Source organism: Podarcis pityusensis (genome assembly GCF_964106645.2).
Source record: "Podarcis pityusensis genome assembly, chromosome: 7".
In the NCBI taxonomy this organism is placed as follows: Eukaryota; Metazoa; Chordata; class Lepidosauria; order Squamata; family Lacertidae; genus Podarcis; species Podarcis pityusensis.
Window position 1 is genome coordinate 16,343,842 of NC_138031.1, and position 17,224 is coordinate 16,361,065.

General features: G+C 44.9%; 1 protein-coding gene across 5 annotated transcripts in view; it reads left to right on the forward strand.

The window, feature by feature from the left end:
• The window catches only part of SAMD12 (sterile alpha motif domain containing 12), a 210,476-nt gene that overhangs the window by 11,906 nt on the left and 181,346 nt on the right, over positions 1 to 17,224 (forward strand). For all 5 annotated transcript variants that reach the window (XR_013988293.1, XM_081012909.1, XM_081012906.1 and 2 more), the window contains exon 2: positions 5,445 to 5,623. Coding sequence is in view for 4 of the 5 variants with exons in the window: in XM_081012909.1 (XP_080869035.1) it covers positions 5,445 to 5,623 (179 nt within the window). In the remaining variant the exon portion in view is untranslated. The remainder of the gene's footprint in view (positions 1 to 5,444; positions 5,624 to 17,224) is intronic.

Genomic DNA, 17,224 nt, shown 5'->3' on the forward strand with positions numbered 1-17,224 from the left:
TACTTGCACTTTGACGTGCTTTTGAACTGCTAGGTTGGCAGGAGCAGGGACCGAGCAACAGGAGCTCACCCTGTCACAGGGAATCGAACCGCTGACCTTCTGATCGGCAAGTCCTAGGCTCTGTGGTTTAACCCACAGTGCCACCCGTGTCCCAAAGTATACTGGGCAGAAAATGGGATGGCTACAGTGACCACTCTTTCCTCATGTGCCATCTTGCTTCTGAGTTGGCAAGTGGGGTAAGACCAGATTCGGCCCTTAGGCTTCCAGTTGCTGATCTTCTGATCTAGGGGGTTCCATGCTATTTGGCTCTGTTGGACAAGCAAGAAAAGGGGACAAAGAATTCTCCGCACGCTTGTAGGCAGAGGGATTATGGGGGAAGATGGAGTCTGTTGCATCTTCATTTTTCCAGTGCCAGCAGAAGAAAGCGGGGGAAGAATTCTTCAAAAATATTGGACACACATACAGTTTGCTCTACAATAGTTTTAAATTGAATTATTTGGATTAGGGTTGATTTAGCCCTATTGATTTCAATAGGACTAATCCGCTTAAATGCAAGTATTTCAGCTCCACTTTGGATCAGGCGGCCCCAAATCTGGCTAACATTGATTTAAAACCTGAGTAGTTTTCCACTGAATAGTCCCCCCCAACCCTCCCAGACTTTCAATTATATATCTAGGATATAACTGGAAGGATCATTTGTATCAATTCTTCTTTTATTAGGGATGTGACAAACACCCCGGCTCGATTTAAATTACTGTATAACCTTCGTCCCTCTGGGGAAATTGCGAATTGCTTGGCTAGTGACTTTTGGAAATGCAGGAGTTTAATGTCACCTGCGGCTGTTGCAGATCCATCTGCCCCCTGCTTGACTGACCAATTAGCTTGGTTTGGAAATCTCTATTTTTGGTTGTCCTCCGAGGTCACAGCACGCACCCTGGAGGCCTGCAGAGAATGCCTTCGTAGGCTTTTCTCTCAGGCAGGGATTCCTCTGGGGTGGCCGCATGTGGCTTAAGGCTGGCTATCTGCTATAAAAGAATATTAATCCAATTCCACGTATTGGGGGGCTTCGTTTGGAGGAGGGTAATGACAGCCAGGCACATTCAAGTATACAGAGGTACCTCGGGTTGAGTACTTAATTCGTTCCGAAGGTCCGTTCTTAACCTGAAACTGTTCTTAACCTGAAGCACCACTTTAGCTAATGGGGCCTCCCGCTGCTGCCGCACAGCCACCACACGATTTCTGTTCTCATCCTGAAGCAAAGTTCTTAACCTGAGGTACTATTTCTGGGTTAGCGGAGTCTGTAACCTGAAGCGTATGTAACCTGAAGCGTCTGTAACCTGAGGTACCACTGTACGCGCTTGGGATGTTAGGAAGGAAGCAGCAGTGCGCATGTTCCAAAATACCCCCTACAATCTAGGGAGGCTGCCCCTGCGTTCTGGTGCCTGTCTGTGCTTCTGTTTTGCAATGTAGGGACTCCTTGACGGGATATCCTTTTATTCTTTTTTTGTGTGAGTGTGCACATAGCAGGTGGGGAAACCTCAGGCCCATGGGGGCAATTGCACTCCCCAGGTCTCTCTGTTTAGTCCTTGGGACTCTACCGACCCAGTACGTTTCCAAGCACAATTCAAAGTGTTGGTGCTGACCTTTAAAGCCCTGAACGGCTTTGGTCTTGTATACCTGAAGGAGCATCTCCACCCCCATCGTCCAGCCCAGACACTGAGGTCCAGCGCCGAGGGCCTTCTGGCGGTTCCCTCACTGCGAGAAGTGAGGTTACAGGGAACCAGGCAGAGGGCCTTATCGGTAGTGGCGCCCGCCCTATGGAACGCCCTCCCGTCAGATTTCAAGGAAATAAACAACTACAGTGGTACCTCGGGTTACATATGCTTCAGGTTACAGACTCCGCTAACCCAGAAATAGTACCTCAGGTTAAGAACTTTGCTTCAGGATGAGAACAGAAATCGTGTGGCGGCAGCACAGTGGCATTAGCTAAAGTGGTACCTCAGGTTAAGAACAGTTTCAGGTTAAGAACAGACCTCCAGAACGAATTAAGTACCGTATTTTTCGCTCTATAAGACGCACCAGACCACAAGACGCACCTAGTTTTTGGAGGAGGAAAACAAGAAAAAAAAATTCTGAATCTCGGAAGCCAGAACAGCAAGAGGGATCGCTGCGCAGTGAAAGCAGCAATCCCTCTTGCTGTTCTGGCTTCTGGGATAGCTGCGCAGCCTGCATTCGCTCCATAAGACGCACACACATTTCCTCTTACTTTTTAGGAGGGGAAAAGTGAGTCTTATAGAGCAAAAAATACGGTACTTAACCCGAAGTACCACTGTATTTTACTTTTAAAAGACAACTGAAGGCGGCCCTGTTTAGGGAAGCTTTTAATGTTTAATAGGTTATTGTATTTTAGTGTTCTGTTGGAAGCCGCCCAGAGTGGCTGGGGAAACCCAGCCAGATGGGCGGGGTATAAATAATAAATTATTATTATTATTATTATTATTATTAATAATAATAATAATACATCCTCTCTCTTGCAAGGTCAGATCCTTCACCGACTCTCCTCCACCTCAGTGGCGGAGCAAGCTGATCGGGCGCCTGGGGTGGGGTGAGCTGGGGCAGGATGCCCCGTGGGGCCTCCAAGGAGTCTGCCTGACTCCTCCCACTCAGCCACCCTGCAGCTGAGGGGGAGGCAGCGGATGGACCGTTTGGGGCAGCCTGGAGCCTGCCAGCGCCCAAGCCATCGCGTCAATCCCAGGAGAGACGCGTCGCTCGGGCGCACTGCAGCCCCACGGTGAGTGCCGCCCGCCATTTTGTCACCCCCTTCAGTGGTGACACCTGGGGCAGCCCACCTCCACCCCCCCCTTCCTCCACCCCTGCTCCACCCCCTCCTCAAATTCTTTTGCCAGGCTGGAATGTGGGTGAGTTCTTTTTAAAAATATTTTTCAAAGATTTCACTCAAGGATTTTCAACCTTTAGTCATTTATAGGAGTCTTTAGAATACATCTCACATTGGATAATGTGGACTGATTTGAATTCCAATCAATTTTAACTCGGTGCAGAAACTGTTCTCCGCCCCGCCCCCCACCATGTAATTGTTTAAGAAACCGAGAACTGTCATTTGAAAAAGGCTTAGTGTACAGAACTGGATAAATAAATTTGGTTAATAGAATAATCCCACGAAAGTGCAGGCTGAGAGTACAGCTCATTTGACTCTGTGCAGGCTTTAAAAGAGCTCTTTCCTGGTTAATCCATTCTGCTATAGAGTGCCATTGCTATGTAAGCTTTTCTTCCCCCTTGTTACCCTGAATAAAGAAGTTAGATGTATCATAACTTTTCAATTTGTAGACTATGAATAACATTACTTAGATTGTACAGAAGAAATCCTCCTGCTGGATCCGTCGTCGTCTAATGACACCACATCTAATTGGCTTATGTCAAGAAATACATGCGTTCGCAGTACATGCTGTAAATCCTGTAAATGTCTAAAGGATGAAGAAACAGGGTTAAGGCAGAGCAACAGCAAATGCTTTAGGGGTCTCACATGTCATATTCAACAAGTGTACAATCTGTTCAATACAACTAGTTGAACAGGACACCTGTACAGCCATTCATGTGTAACATTAGACTGCATGGTCCACAGTGGTACCTTGGATTACAGACGCTTCAGGTTACAGACTCCACTAACCCAGAAATAGTACCTCAGGTTAAGAACTTTACCTCAGGATGAGAACAGAAATCGCGTGGCGGCAGTGGGAGGCCCCATTAGCTAAAGTGGTACCTCAGGTTAAGAACAGTTTCAGGTTAAGAACGGACCTCCGGAACGAATTAAGTTCTTAACCCGAGGTACCACTGTACTCAGTAGGAGTCCAGTCTTTCACACAAATGCAAGTACTTGTGTAGAGTCAGCTTGTGTTCAGTGTAAAGTGTGAACCGCCTTGCTCTCTCTCGCAACAAGTTGCATAGTCTTGTCAGCATACAACTCCTGTGCTCGGAGATATGCACTGGTTGCTGATCTGCTCTTGGGCCAAGTTCAAGATACAGTTGCACCTTGGTTCTCAAACTTAACCCATTCCGGAAGCCCATTCCAAAACCAAAGTGTTCCAAAACGAAGGTGTGCTTTCCCATAGAAAGTAATGCAAAATGGATTAATCCATTCCAGAATTTTAAAAACAACCTCTAAAACAGCAATTTAACGTGAATTTTACTATCTAACAAGACCATTGATCCAGTAAATAAAAGCAATGAACAATGGACTGCAGTCACACAATCAGTCAATCAATTAGTAGCTGAACTGGGTTCTATACAGTCACAAAAACAAAACAAAGAAGCCGCAAAAACAAAAACGCAAAATAAATAGCAAAAACAGGCAGACCTCAGTGTAACACTCAAAATGGAAGTGTGGCACTCAAAACGGAGCATGTTCAGCTTCCAAAAGAAGTTCGCAAACCAAAACACTTACTTCTGGGTTTGCAGTGTTTGGGTTCCAAGTTGTTTGAGTACCAAGGCGTTTGAGAACCAAGGTACCCCTGTATTGCTATTAGTATAAGGTAAAGGTAAAGCTACCCTTTACCATTAGATCCAGTCGTGACCAACTCTGGGGTTGCGGCGCTCATCTCGCTTTATTGGCTGAGGGAGCCGGCGTACAGCTTCCGGGTCATGTGGCCAGCATGACTAAGCCACTTCTGGCGAACCAGAGCAGCGCACGGAAACACCGTTTACCTTTCCGCCGGAGCAGTACCTATTTATCTACTTGTACTTTGACGTGCTTTCGAACTGCTAGGTTGGCAGGAGCAGGGACCGAGCAACGGGAGCTCACCCCGTCGTGGGGATTCAAACCGCCGACCTTCCGATCGACAAGTCCTAGGCTCTGTGGTTTAACCCACAGCGCCACCCGCATCCCGCTATTAGTATACAAAGCCCTTAGCAACTTGAGATCAGTTTACCCCTTATGTGCCCACTTGTCCGCTTTGATCAGTGGAATTGCCCACACATGATACCTACTCCACATTTGTAAGAACTCAGTTGTTTTGTGTGTCAGCTCCTAAACTTTGGGACTCCTGCCTATTAATATCAAGTAGTTGCTTTCACTGCATTTTTTGGGTGCCTGCTATAAAGCATTTCTTGTTTAAGACAAGCCTACCCACATGCTTAGAAAGCTGTGATGAGTTTTGATTTGTTGTAGTCTATTGTTTTAACTTCCCGTATGTTTCAAATTATTGCTGTAAACTTTTATTTTGATGATTGTATTATTTTATCTTTTTGTGAACCTTTTTGAGGGTTCTTCTACAGTTGAGCAGTGTATACATTTTATGAAATAAATCAATCTCATAGATTAAAAAGATGCATGCCCTGGCTTTCGTTTCCTCATGTGATGCTAGAGTGGTTGAAAACCTTTCATGTTGTCCTTTCCTACGCTCCAGACTCATTGCAATTCCTTCTTCCAGCTATCCATTGCAGTCTAAATCCAAATGGTATCGATCTCTCCGTCCACACGGAAGGAATTAACCTGCAACTTGAAGGCGAGAGAGTGGACACATCCTCCCATAAGAAGGAGAGTTCTTCCAAGTTGCTTGAGTCCAAAGGAACACCCAAGAGACAGCACGGGGAGCCAGAATCATCTAAGGTAGGCATGGCAAAATCACACATTTATATTCAGGAGGAGGGTCCGTACTAAGTGGTAAGTGGACATACCTCTGTGCAGAATGTTTCAAGTTCAATCTCTTCTTCTTTCTTTCTTTGGCGATCACTTGTAGCTGAGTAAATTTGTCTTCCATAAACACAGTTTTAACAATGAGTCCGTAAGTGACTGTGGAGGCCAATTCTGGATCCACACATCCTTCCACAATCAGGACATAGGTTTCCAGGCAGGAGTTGATCACGGTGTAGATTTGCCAAGCGTGCCTTCCTCTTAGCATGTTTCTCCCTTTTGTCCTGAGTTTGAGTGTCTTCAAAGCCCATGACACCTTTGGTAAAGGCTGTTCTCCAATTGGAGCGCTCACAGGCCAGTGTTTCCCAGTTGTTGGTGTTTATACTACATTTTTTAAAATTTGCCTTGAGAGAGTCTTTAAACCTCTTCTTCTGACCACCAGCATTATGCTTTCCATTTTTAAGTTCAGAATAGAGTAGTTGCTTTGGAAGATGATCATCAGGCATCTGCACAACATGACCAGTCCAGCAAAGTTGATGTTGAAGAATCATTGCTTCAACACTGATGATCTTTGCTTCTTCCAGTACACTGGCATTAATTCGCCTGTCTTTCCAAGCGATGTGTAAAATTTTTCGGAGACAACGTTGATGGAATCTTTTACTAGCAAAAAGGATCTTGGATAGCCAAGCTGTCCAGGAAAAGGTGCTTAGAGATGCACCACTGCTCAGTGGCAGAACATTGGCTTTGTGTGCAGAAGGTCCCGGGTTCAAACCTCGTCATCTCCAGCTAAAAAGATCAGCTGGCAGGTGGTGCAAAAAACATCTAAGACTTTGGAGAATTGGATCATGCCAGTCAATGGTCGCCTAGATGGACAATTTCACCTGGTGCAAATAGCAGCTTACTATGTTCCTGAAGGTGCTGAAAGCTGTACTGTATTTCTTTTCCTTTCTTTGGTTTAAGTTTGCTTTTGGAGGTGCAGAGAGTTAATGTCCATAGAAAGCAAAGCAACTGCAACGGAACCTTTCCCTCTTTTTATTGGAATGATCCAGAGTGAGATCAGTCCTGCTGGGACACAGCCAGTCTCAGAACATATTTGATGCTGGCCGGCTAACAAATGAGCAATCAATAGGCTAATTCAAATGGGTTTTTCACAATTAGGGTGCATCTTCCAGACCAGTAGGTTTTCACATGATCCGCTACAGAGAATAGATTGCATATCCCCTTTCTCCTTCAGATTTTCCATCACTGAAACCTGGTTTCTTTAACTGAGGGTCTCTCTTTATTTAAAGTCTTATGATAAAAACAGTACAGTATACCCCCAATAGAGAGTCAGTCCCAAGTATATACAGTTGTTCCTGATGTTTGATGACATGCTTATGGTCATTTCAGTACTAAAAATTCTGTGTGGAAGTTAGATTCTTCCTCTTAATCCCAAAGAGTCCCCCCCCCCATCATTGTAGAGTGAATTGTGGCATTATTGAGTTTCATTCGTGTTGACCATGAGAGATAGAATTACATTTCCCCTTTAAAAAGCAAGTGCATTACTATTTATTATAATATCTGAGCCAGGGACAGACTTCCAGTACTCAACAAAAAAGTAGGAAAAAACTTTTTTTTAAATAGTAGTTGAGATCTGATGTTCTCTTTGTTGACAAGCTGCTTAAATGTGCATCCTGCGCATTTAAGAGAAGAAAGAAAACTGTCTGTAACGTTGTTTGTTACGTGTTTTGAGGCCTTTTTAATGTCTCCCCTGCCATATAATTAGTTACCAAAAAAGAAGACATCGAATAACATTAAGGAAATGACTGATGGAGCTAACACAAAGGCAGGGAATTGTATGTCCATTATGGTGGGGCCAAATTAATCACGGAGCTAGCTGACTGAATACCCTGGTTCATTTTTCAGGTAGAATAGCAAGTCCAGGGCAATGAAACACCCACATATTTGCATGAGGATTCGATAAGCTTCCTGTAATTTTTAAGGGTTTTAATCGGGTTGCTGTTATGCTGCTGCTGCTGCTCTGTTTTGTGATTTTTATGGTTTTCCTGGACTGACCACAGCTTCAGTGATAAATTGCTGGTTGGTGTTGTCAGTAGATTATGTGTTTTTCAGGGAGTTTGCTTTTTAATTATGCTGTTTTATATCTTGTTTACATGTTGTTGTGAGGTATGTTGCAAGAAAGGTTTTTCTAAAAGGCAAGAGTATACAGCCATTGAACAAATGAATAAAAGCTTGTAGCCCAGATTGGGATTCCTCACGCATATGGACCAGATTTAGCCAACTTTCTCTCTCTCTCTCTGTTTGCAGTGTCCTGGTGGCACCAGCTAATTTGGCTTTTTGACCTGGCAGTATTGCTAAGAGCAGGATCTGGTTCAATGTATTTTCTTGATTAAAAAAAACTGAAAGCAGGGCAATGAATCTTCTGCACCAATTTTTGTCTCTCCAAATTTTGCAACCTGTGTATATCCTGTTTCTACTATTCATGGGGAAGGGCAGGTAGCTAAAGTTGGCCCCTAAACCTTCCCTGCTGACCACTGGAGATCTTCCTCTTCTTCTCTGATTCTGAAATCCCGCCCCCTCCCCGACATCACTTGTCTGGTTTCATGCCAAAATTCACAGCCTTAAGGGCTTAGGATGCTGAACTGATGACTTCACCTTGGTCCATGAATGGAACATCCCACACGCCAAAACAGATGCACTATTGGTGTGTATGCAGATGTGTATCTGAATCAGTATCCTTACTGTAAAGTTGTAAGCCTCTTAGAAGCCATTCTGACATATTTGTGGTATATGAATGAATGAAATGTTTTTCTAGGCTTTACTTAACTTGCTGGGTGCATCTTTTGATGGAGAAAAAGATGTATGGTCTTCCCAGGAGGACATTAACTGATCCACGTGTCTAGTGGTGTGCGCTATTCAAGTTGGATCTGAGCTAGATCTTCCTGTCTTCTCAGTGAAGAGCGTGAGCATTTGTCGTCCTGCTTCTTTTGAGTGTCCTGTAACAGAATTATAAGCTTCCATCATAAGTCCCCTCAGCCACGTCTTCTAATGTGTTTGTGGCATATATATATATGGTGGTTAGAACCCATCTGTTTCAGGAAACAATGGAAGAGAGTGACTTTGGGTGTGAGACTTTGGGTTGGAATGTTGCAGCGACTACTGTGGCTATGGAGACCGATGCAGAAGAGACTTGTTTTGTTGCATCTGTTTGTTTTTTTTAAACAATTTATTGGGTTTTACAATAGAAATAAACATAATAAACATTATAACATTTGTCTTAACATAGTTTCACATTTTCTTTGGACTTCCTCACATCTCCCGCTCCCACTTTCATCGTTATAACATTTTGTCAGCAATTTATCATCTTATTTAGATTCTTATATCCCTTCTATGTTTCATAATCTTATAGTTCTCGAAAGGGGTTAAATTTTCACAGTCTTACTTATTTTCTTAAAAACTTCTAAATTTAGTGGTGCTCAGTTATTTTGGTCTAGCATCTTATTTAGCATTCACTCAAATTACAATGTTTTTGTAAATAATTCTTAAATTTCTTCCAATCCTCCTCAATCCTCTCTTCTCCCAGGTCACGAATTCTGCCGGTCATTTCAGCCAGTTCCATGTAGTCTATCAGTTGCATCTGCCATTCTTCCAGTGTGGGTAGATCTTGAGTTTTCCAGTGTTTTGCGAGAAGTATCCTTGCTGCTGTTGTTGCATACATAAAAAATGTCTGGTCCTTCTTTGCCACCCCTTGGCCGACAATACCCAAAAGGAAAGCCTCTGGTTTCTTAGTGAAGGTATATTTAAATACCTTTTTCAATTCATTATAAATCATTTCCCAGAACGCCTTCACTTTAGGGCAAGTCCACCAGAGGTGGAAGATGTTTTGTTGCATCTGGGGCAGATGAAGATGTCCGGTTGTGCTGCTGCAGATGTACCATAGCATTTATTCTCTCTGCACCCCTCCCGACGGTCATTTCTCCTCTGTTCACTGCTATGGATACATCTTTCTCTCTCATACACAGACACAAGCAGTATTAAGACTGCATTCCTAAACCCAATGGAAAATCTGCACAAGGACAGTGAATAAAGTGGTACCTCGGGTTACAGATGCTTCATGTTACAGACGCTTCAGGTTACAGACTCTGCTAAGCCAGAAATAGTACCTTGGGTTAAGAACTTTGCTTCAGGATGAGAACAGAAATCACACGATGGCGGTGTGGCGGCAGCAGGAGGCCCCATTAGCTAAAGTGGTGCTTCAGGTTAAGAACAGTTTCAGGTTAAGAACGGACCTCCAGAACGTATTAAGTTCTTAACCCGAGGTACCACTGTGTGAGAATATGACGTTCTATCAGTAGCAGAGTTAAGCCATAAGATCAGGATGGTGTTGGACAATTTTGTCCAGCCATTATGTCGAACAATCCTTCCTTCTCCTTTTCGTTCCTCATCTTTCTTTTCACAATATTTTTTCCCCATTCAGCATATGGTGAGAGAACAATAGGGGCATGGGATAAGCACTGTGGGATGGTGGCTCTCCATGCCATGTGTGTGTTTGTGTTGTGTTTTCTAATCAAAACCAGCTTTTTGAAAAAAAAAAACCACGACAACAAAAATCTAGCCTCATGAGAGCTGGAAACTTGTTCTTGTTAAAATGAGGTCTGAGCTGCTCAAGGTGCTGGAGATTGCCTTAGTGGATCGATCTGCAAACAGGCCGCCTTCACGCCGCTCCAGTTAAAGTCTTTCAGCAGCTCCTCTTACTCAAAGTATTCAGTAGGGAATCCAAATAATAGGTACTGACTCTCTGTGTACAGCTGCCACTTCAAAGGCCTCCAAAGGTTCCAGCAACTTTTGAGCTTGATGTGGTGTGGAATTCTGATGCTGCCACAAACATCAGTCAGTTTCAAGGCAGCACGCCTCCCTTGTGACCCATTTTCTGGTGGCTTTGTTTTATTTATTTCTCTCTTCTTTTTTGAAGCAACAGCAATTAGCTCTTTGTATTTAGCGTCCCCATTTGGAACACTCCACTTTTCCCTTTTGACGCTCAGCGTGTAATCGGCAGCTCCTAATAGCAGTTTGTCGCCGTGCTTTCAATTTGTCTAAATTGCAGCGTTGTGACTGTTTGATAGGAGCGGGCTTCAGATGGAGGGCGATTTGGATCAGGGGCGGCAATGGTGCTACTCGCAGAAAAAGTTGCGCTGACGGTTTTAGCTGCTGCCCTCTGGCTCCTAGCTTGGACTGTTCTGCCCAGATAATTAGCATTATTTGTATGATTGCGTTGGGTGGCAAGGCACAGATGGCGGGCTGCTACTGCATTATCTCCTGTTGTGACGCATCAGTCATGTTTTTAGGGCAGCTTAATGCCACCGTCATCTCTGCCATTGAGTAGGGAGAAGGGAGCACACAATGAGTCCGGTTTTTGAACCAGGAAGGGCGGGGTATAAATAAAAATATATTATTATTATTAATATATACGCACACCATAGGAGCAGGGATCTTGAAAGCTGGAGCGGCAGCGAGTACTCATAATCAGGCAGATTATGAGAGCCAGCGTTGTCTAGCGGTTAGAGCAAGCTTCCTCACACTCGGCCCTCCAGATGTTTTTGGCCTACAACTCCCATGATCCCTAGCTAGCTAGCAGGACCATTGGTCAGGGTTGATGGGAATTGTAGTCTCAAAACATCTGGCAGGCCGAGTTTGAGGAAGCCTGGGTTAGAGTGCAAGCCTAGGATCTGTGAGACCAGGGTTCAAATCCCCATGCAGCCATGAAGCTCACTGGACCAGTTGCTGCTTCTCAGCCTAACCTACCTCACAGTGCTGTTGAGGGGATAAGGAAGGGGGGGGGACCTTGCACAGCACCTTGAGCTCCTTGGAGTTGGGATATAAATGCAGTAAATAAATAAATTTGTGGGGTATTGCACAAGGCAGGAGCGGATGGAGAGGGAGGAACCAACTCTTTATTGTCAAAAGTACCCTTAAAAGTACTGGTGCCTGCCACAGGGGAAGAAATGGAGGCAGTGAGAGATTTTACCTTCTTGGGCTCCATGATCACTGCAGCCACGAAATTAAAAGACGCCTGCTTCTTGGGAGAAAAGCAATGACAAACCTAGACAGCATCTTAAAAAGTAGAGGCATCACCTTGCCAACAAAGGTCCGTATAGTAAAAGCTATGGTTTTCCCAGTAGTGATGTATGGAAGTGAGAGCTGGTCCATAAAGAAGGCTGATCGCTGAAGAATTGATGCTTTTGAATTATGGTGCTGGAGGAGACTCTTGAGAGTCCCATGGACTGCAAGAAGATCAAACCTATCCATTCTGAAGGAAATCAGCCCTGAGTGCTCACTGGAAGGACAGATCCTGAAGCTGAGGCTCCAATACTTTGGCCACCTCATGAGAAGAAGACTCCCTGGAAAAGACCCTGATGTTGGGAAAGATGGAGGGCACAAGGAGAAGGGGACAGCAGACGACGATATGGTTGGATAGTGTTCTTGAAGCTACCAGCATGAGTTTGACCAAACTGTGGGAGGCAGTGGAAGACAGAAGTGCCTGGCGTGCTCTGGTCCATAGGGTCACGCAGAGTCGGACATGACTAAACAACTAAACAACAACAACAACAACAAACCTTAAAAGTTAGGGAAAGGCATGTCCATTAGTTCTACTTCTCTCATCTACTCCTAGGTGAGGCAGAGAGGCCTGGCCCCCGATCTCAGCTTATGTATCTTCCCCACTCGAGCTGCACGCAAGCATTTGAGGAGTGTGTCTCTGTGTTACCTTCTGCTCCTCCCACTTCACTCCTCTTCTGGTCCTGGGAGACAGTGGAGCAGGAGAGGTGGGGGCAGTAGGAGGAGTTGTGGAAGCCCTTGACGCTCCACCAGCCTGACCTGTCTCTCCCTCCTCCCGCACCCGTTTTTCACGCTCACATCCTGGGCACAAAAGTGGCAGGCACCAGTTCGGGAACCGCCAAGGGAAGAAGGCTCAGAGCCCGGGGCGTGGTGGTAGGACAACGATGAGTGTGCAGAGGGGGAAAAGAGGGAATAGATTAGAAGGAGGATGTTTCAGAAGCTGAAGAGGTAACAGGGTTTAGTGAGCAGGAAGAGGCTGTGGCAGAGAGCAGTCCAGAATCAGAGGCAGAAGAGGAGGCTGGATAGGAGGAAGGCCGAGAGGCAGAGAGGAGGCAGGCTGCTGAAGAAGCCTCCTTCTGTGAACAGCTCCCTCCCCCCTAGTCTCACAGAACCAGAAAAGGTATGAAGAGGGCAGAGCAAAGGCAGTTATGGCGACGTCTCAGATTGCTTGAGAAGGACCTGGGGGAGGAGAAGACTTAGGGAACTGTGGGGTAGTCCACATAACCGCCTCAGAGGGGCAAGATCTACTGGGATGAATTGCTGTGCTCCCTAGACCTGGACTCCTGAGTCGACTGTGTTTCCTGGAATAAAGAGATAACTTCACTGAAGTCGTGTGAATTATTGCCGACCTGCTCAGGACTCCCGCTCTTGACACCTATTGAATTCAATAGGACTTAATTTATGCTTAGACATGTATGGGACTGTCCTGTAAAAGTGCAGTTAGACCAAATGTGGGCCAACCATAGCAAAACTACCCAGCTTTATAACAATTACGGGGGGAAAGATATAAATGTGATGATTTTTTTGCAAATTGTTTGGCATTTTATCAATTTTTTCCAGGATTGTTTATATTGTAACATACAATTCTGGGTGGTTTTTGTTTTAATGCTTTCGTTAATTATTGGGACCGTAGGATATGTGTAATTTGTTTGTATATAATTAGGCTTTGTTTAAGTGACGTTTTGATTAGTCTCGTTCATAGGTGACGTTCTAATCTGATGACTTCTTCTTTCCTTGTATTCCAAAGAAATGGAAATGAAACACATAATGCTTTATGCAAGTGGAAGGAGCACATCTAAAAACTGCTACTTGCACATTATTCTTTTGATGTTTTATTGCACCATTGTGATTTGTGGAGCAACTCAAGTATTTCTTCTTTCTTTCTTTTTACAAAAAGCGATGTGCAGCTTTGCAATGGGTTTGCAGACCAGCTCCCAGGTATTTAATGGCACAATTGCTCTGATAGTGGAAATGGTAGAAATGTGTTTTTTTGGGGGGGAAGGGGGGGAAGCACCCTAGTTCCTGATGAAAAGAAACTGAAATATATATAAAAATTAAAATGTATCAGAGAAGCAATCTAGTGGTTAAAGCAAGGTGTTCAACGCCTCGCTACTTGTGCTGCAGATACATTCACGAAGATTTCCAAGCTGTGTTTACAACAATAACTTCATTAATCTTTCCAGTTATTTCTCAGGAAATGTCTAATGCAAAATAGATTAGTGGCTCACAAGACAGCTCACGCGAGGATTTCAAAAACTGGAAATAAAAAAGAAAATGGAGGGAAGAGGCAGGGTGGGTGAGAAGGAGGGAGACACTCCTCCTTGCTTTGCAAATGGGAACCATTTGTTTAGCCCTCGCCTCATGCTTTCCAGGGCTGCTTAATTTGCAAAGGATATATTGCAACAATTTCTAACGGGGAACTTGAAAAAGGGTTTTCTCTCTGGCAACACCCAGGCTGTGAAAAATCCTGTCCCATGATCAGAGCTGCCCCAAGATGTTTTGGCACCTGAGGCAACCACAAAATGGGAAGAAGGGAAGAAGGGGTGAATGAAGGAACAAGAGGGGAATAAATATCAGGAATAAGGGAGGGACAGTGCCACCTGGTACGTCAGCTGAGACCCTAGCTGCCCGCAGACTGTCTTGTCAGAGTGGTGCACGCTCTGGTTATCTCCCGCTTAGGCAACTGCAATGCGCTCTACGTGGGGCTACTTTTGAATGTGACTCGGAAGCTGCAACTTATCCAGAATGCGGCAGCTAGACTGGGAGTGGCTGCCGAGACCACATAACACCGGTCCTCAAGGATCTTCATTGGCTCCCAGTGCATTTTTGAGCAGAATTCAAAGTGTTGGTGCTGACCTTTAAAGCCCTAAACAGCCTCGGTCCTGTATACCTGAAGGAGCGTCTCCATCCCCATCGTCCAGCCCGGACATTGAGGTCCTCCTCCGAGGGTCTTCTGCTGGTTCCCTCACTCCGAGAAGCAAAGTTGCAGGGAACCGGGCAGAGGGTCTTCTCGGTAGTGGTGCCCTCCCTGTGGAACACCCTCCCTTCCGATGTCAAGGAGATAAATAGAAGACATCTGAGGGCAGCTCTTCATTTTTAATGTTCGATGCATTATTATGTTTTATATATTCTGTAAGCTGCCCAGAGTGGCTGGGGAAACCCAGCCAGATAGGCGGGGTATAAATAGTAAAACAACTTCTTCTTCTTCTTCTTCTTCTTCTTCTTCTTCTTCTTCTTCTTCTTCTTCTTCTTCTTCTTCTTCCTCCTCCTCCTCCTCCTCCTCAGAACCAGGAGGGGGGGATAAAAGCAACCTTACCCAACAGTTGAAGTAGGAATCAGTGGCTGTTGGGCATGGGGTGGAGGGGCCTCTGTGAATCATGCTGGGTGGGTGCAGAGCCCAGGAGACCCCCAGAGGACAGACCAGAAGACCTCCTATTTAACTAGAGGCCACTGAGCATAGATTCTGTCTTCCTCTAAGGCAGGGGTAGAATTGGTCTTTAGTCATGAGTGGGAAATCTGTGGCCTACCAGCTGTGGCTGGACTCCATCTCCTGTCAGCCCTAAACAGCATAGCCAGTGGTCAAGGATGATGGGAGTCGTAGTCCAGCAACAGTTCAAAGGCCACTAGGTTCCCCATCCCTGCAACATAACCCATGGACCAGAGCTCGCCAGGCACTCCTGTCTTCCACTGCCCCCCTCAGTTTGGTCAAACTCATGGTGGCAGCTTCGAGAACACTGTCCAGCCATCTCATCCTCTGTCATCCCCTTCTCCTTCTGCCCTCCATCTTTCCCAACATCAGGGTCTTTTCCGGGGAGTCTTCTCTTCTCATGAGGTGGCCAAAGTATTGGAGCCTCAGTTTCAGGATCTGTCCTTCCAGTGAGCACATCCATTCCTTCAGATGGATAGGTTTGGTCAAGCTTTGCATTTTGAATCCCCACGACGGGGTGAGCTCCTGTTGCTCGGTCCCTGCTCCTGCCAACCTAACAGTTCAAAAGCACGTCAAAGCGCAAGTAGATAAATAGGTACCGCTCCAGCGGGAAGGTAAATGGCGTTTCCGTGCGCTGCTCCAGTTCGCCAGAAGCGGCTTAGTCATGCTGGCCACATGACCCGGAAGCTGTCTGCGGACAAAACGCCGGCTCCCTCGGCCAGTAAAGCGAGATGAGCGCCGCAACCCCAGAGTCGTCCGCAACTGAACTTAATGGTCAGGAGTCCCTTTACCTTTAAAAGCTTTGCAACTATGTTCTGAACCAACCAGTGTGGCGTAATGGTTAGAGTGTTGGACTAGGACCTGAGCCAGATAAGGCTCCAGAAAAAGTCTGCTTAAATGATCCATTTGTTTACAAATGCATATTTGGCATGTTCACATATCATGTTTTCAGGCAAAACATCTCGGGTGTCCTTCAAAGAAACTTAAGGGGCGAAGCAGCTCTTAGAAAAAAGCATGCAAATAAAAAATAATTCAAAATCCATCTTAGTTGAACCAAGAAAAAAAAAGCAAGGCTAAGCTTTGTGGAAATCATGGTATTTGACAGTTGGGTGTCTAATGCTTTTTCAATTGAGTTTGAATACTGAAAAATACTAAAACAATGTTTAGATGTCTGTATTCATTATTCACATGAGTTGAGTGATTGACAGCATTTGAGTATGCAAACTACAAATGTGAACTACTTTTAAGAGGCAAGTGGACTTGTCGCTTAATATTCAATCTCCAAAGCTTGAAAATAGTGATGTTCTATTCTTGCAACAGAAATTTGTACTAATGAGCGCAAAGTGCATTTAAGCTGACGGTATGAAATGCCTTGTATTTATTTCTCCCCGCCTCGAAATGTATCTATTATCCCTGAATTGCAGAGCTGTCACCTTAATTCTGCTTCTCTTCGTTTCAGATTCCAGAGTATCCCATTGTCTTTTCATGTGTCTTGATTTCTGTGCTAAGCTACTGCTGAATTGATTGACTTATTAATGCTAATGCTAAAAATGATGAGGGAACAATCCTTTCACCAGGTATAAGGCATTGCGGCAGATTTTATTTGAGGTGCATCTTTTATCTAAAGTCAATGAACAGCATAGTTTGGTGCCTTTGCAGATTTTTAGAGGAAACTGAGCTCAACCGTAAATATTATTTCAGAGATGGCGTTCCAGATGTTGTTGAACTACATCTCCATCACTGACTATTGGCCATGCTGACAGGGTCTGATGAGAGTTCCCTGCCACACCAGTGAGAATGTTGGCATATGAATGATATTTTCTACCTCTACTGTTGGAGGCGGTTTGCTTCTGAGTACCATTTGCTAGAAACTGTAGGAAGGAAGAGTGCTGTTGCACTCAAATCCTGCTTATGACCTACCAACAGGCATCCAGTTGGCCACTGTGAAGATGCTGGACTAGATGGGCCTTTGGTGTGATCCAGCAGTCTGTTCTAACATTCTTACATTTTTCATTCTGAGAATTTTGTCTTTAGAA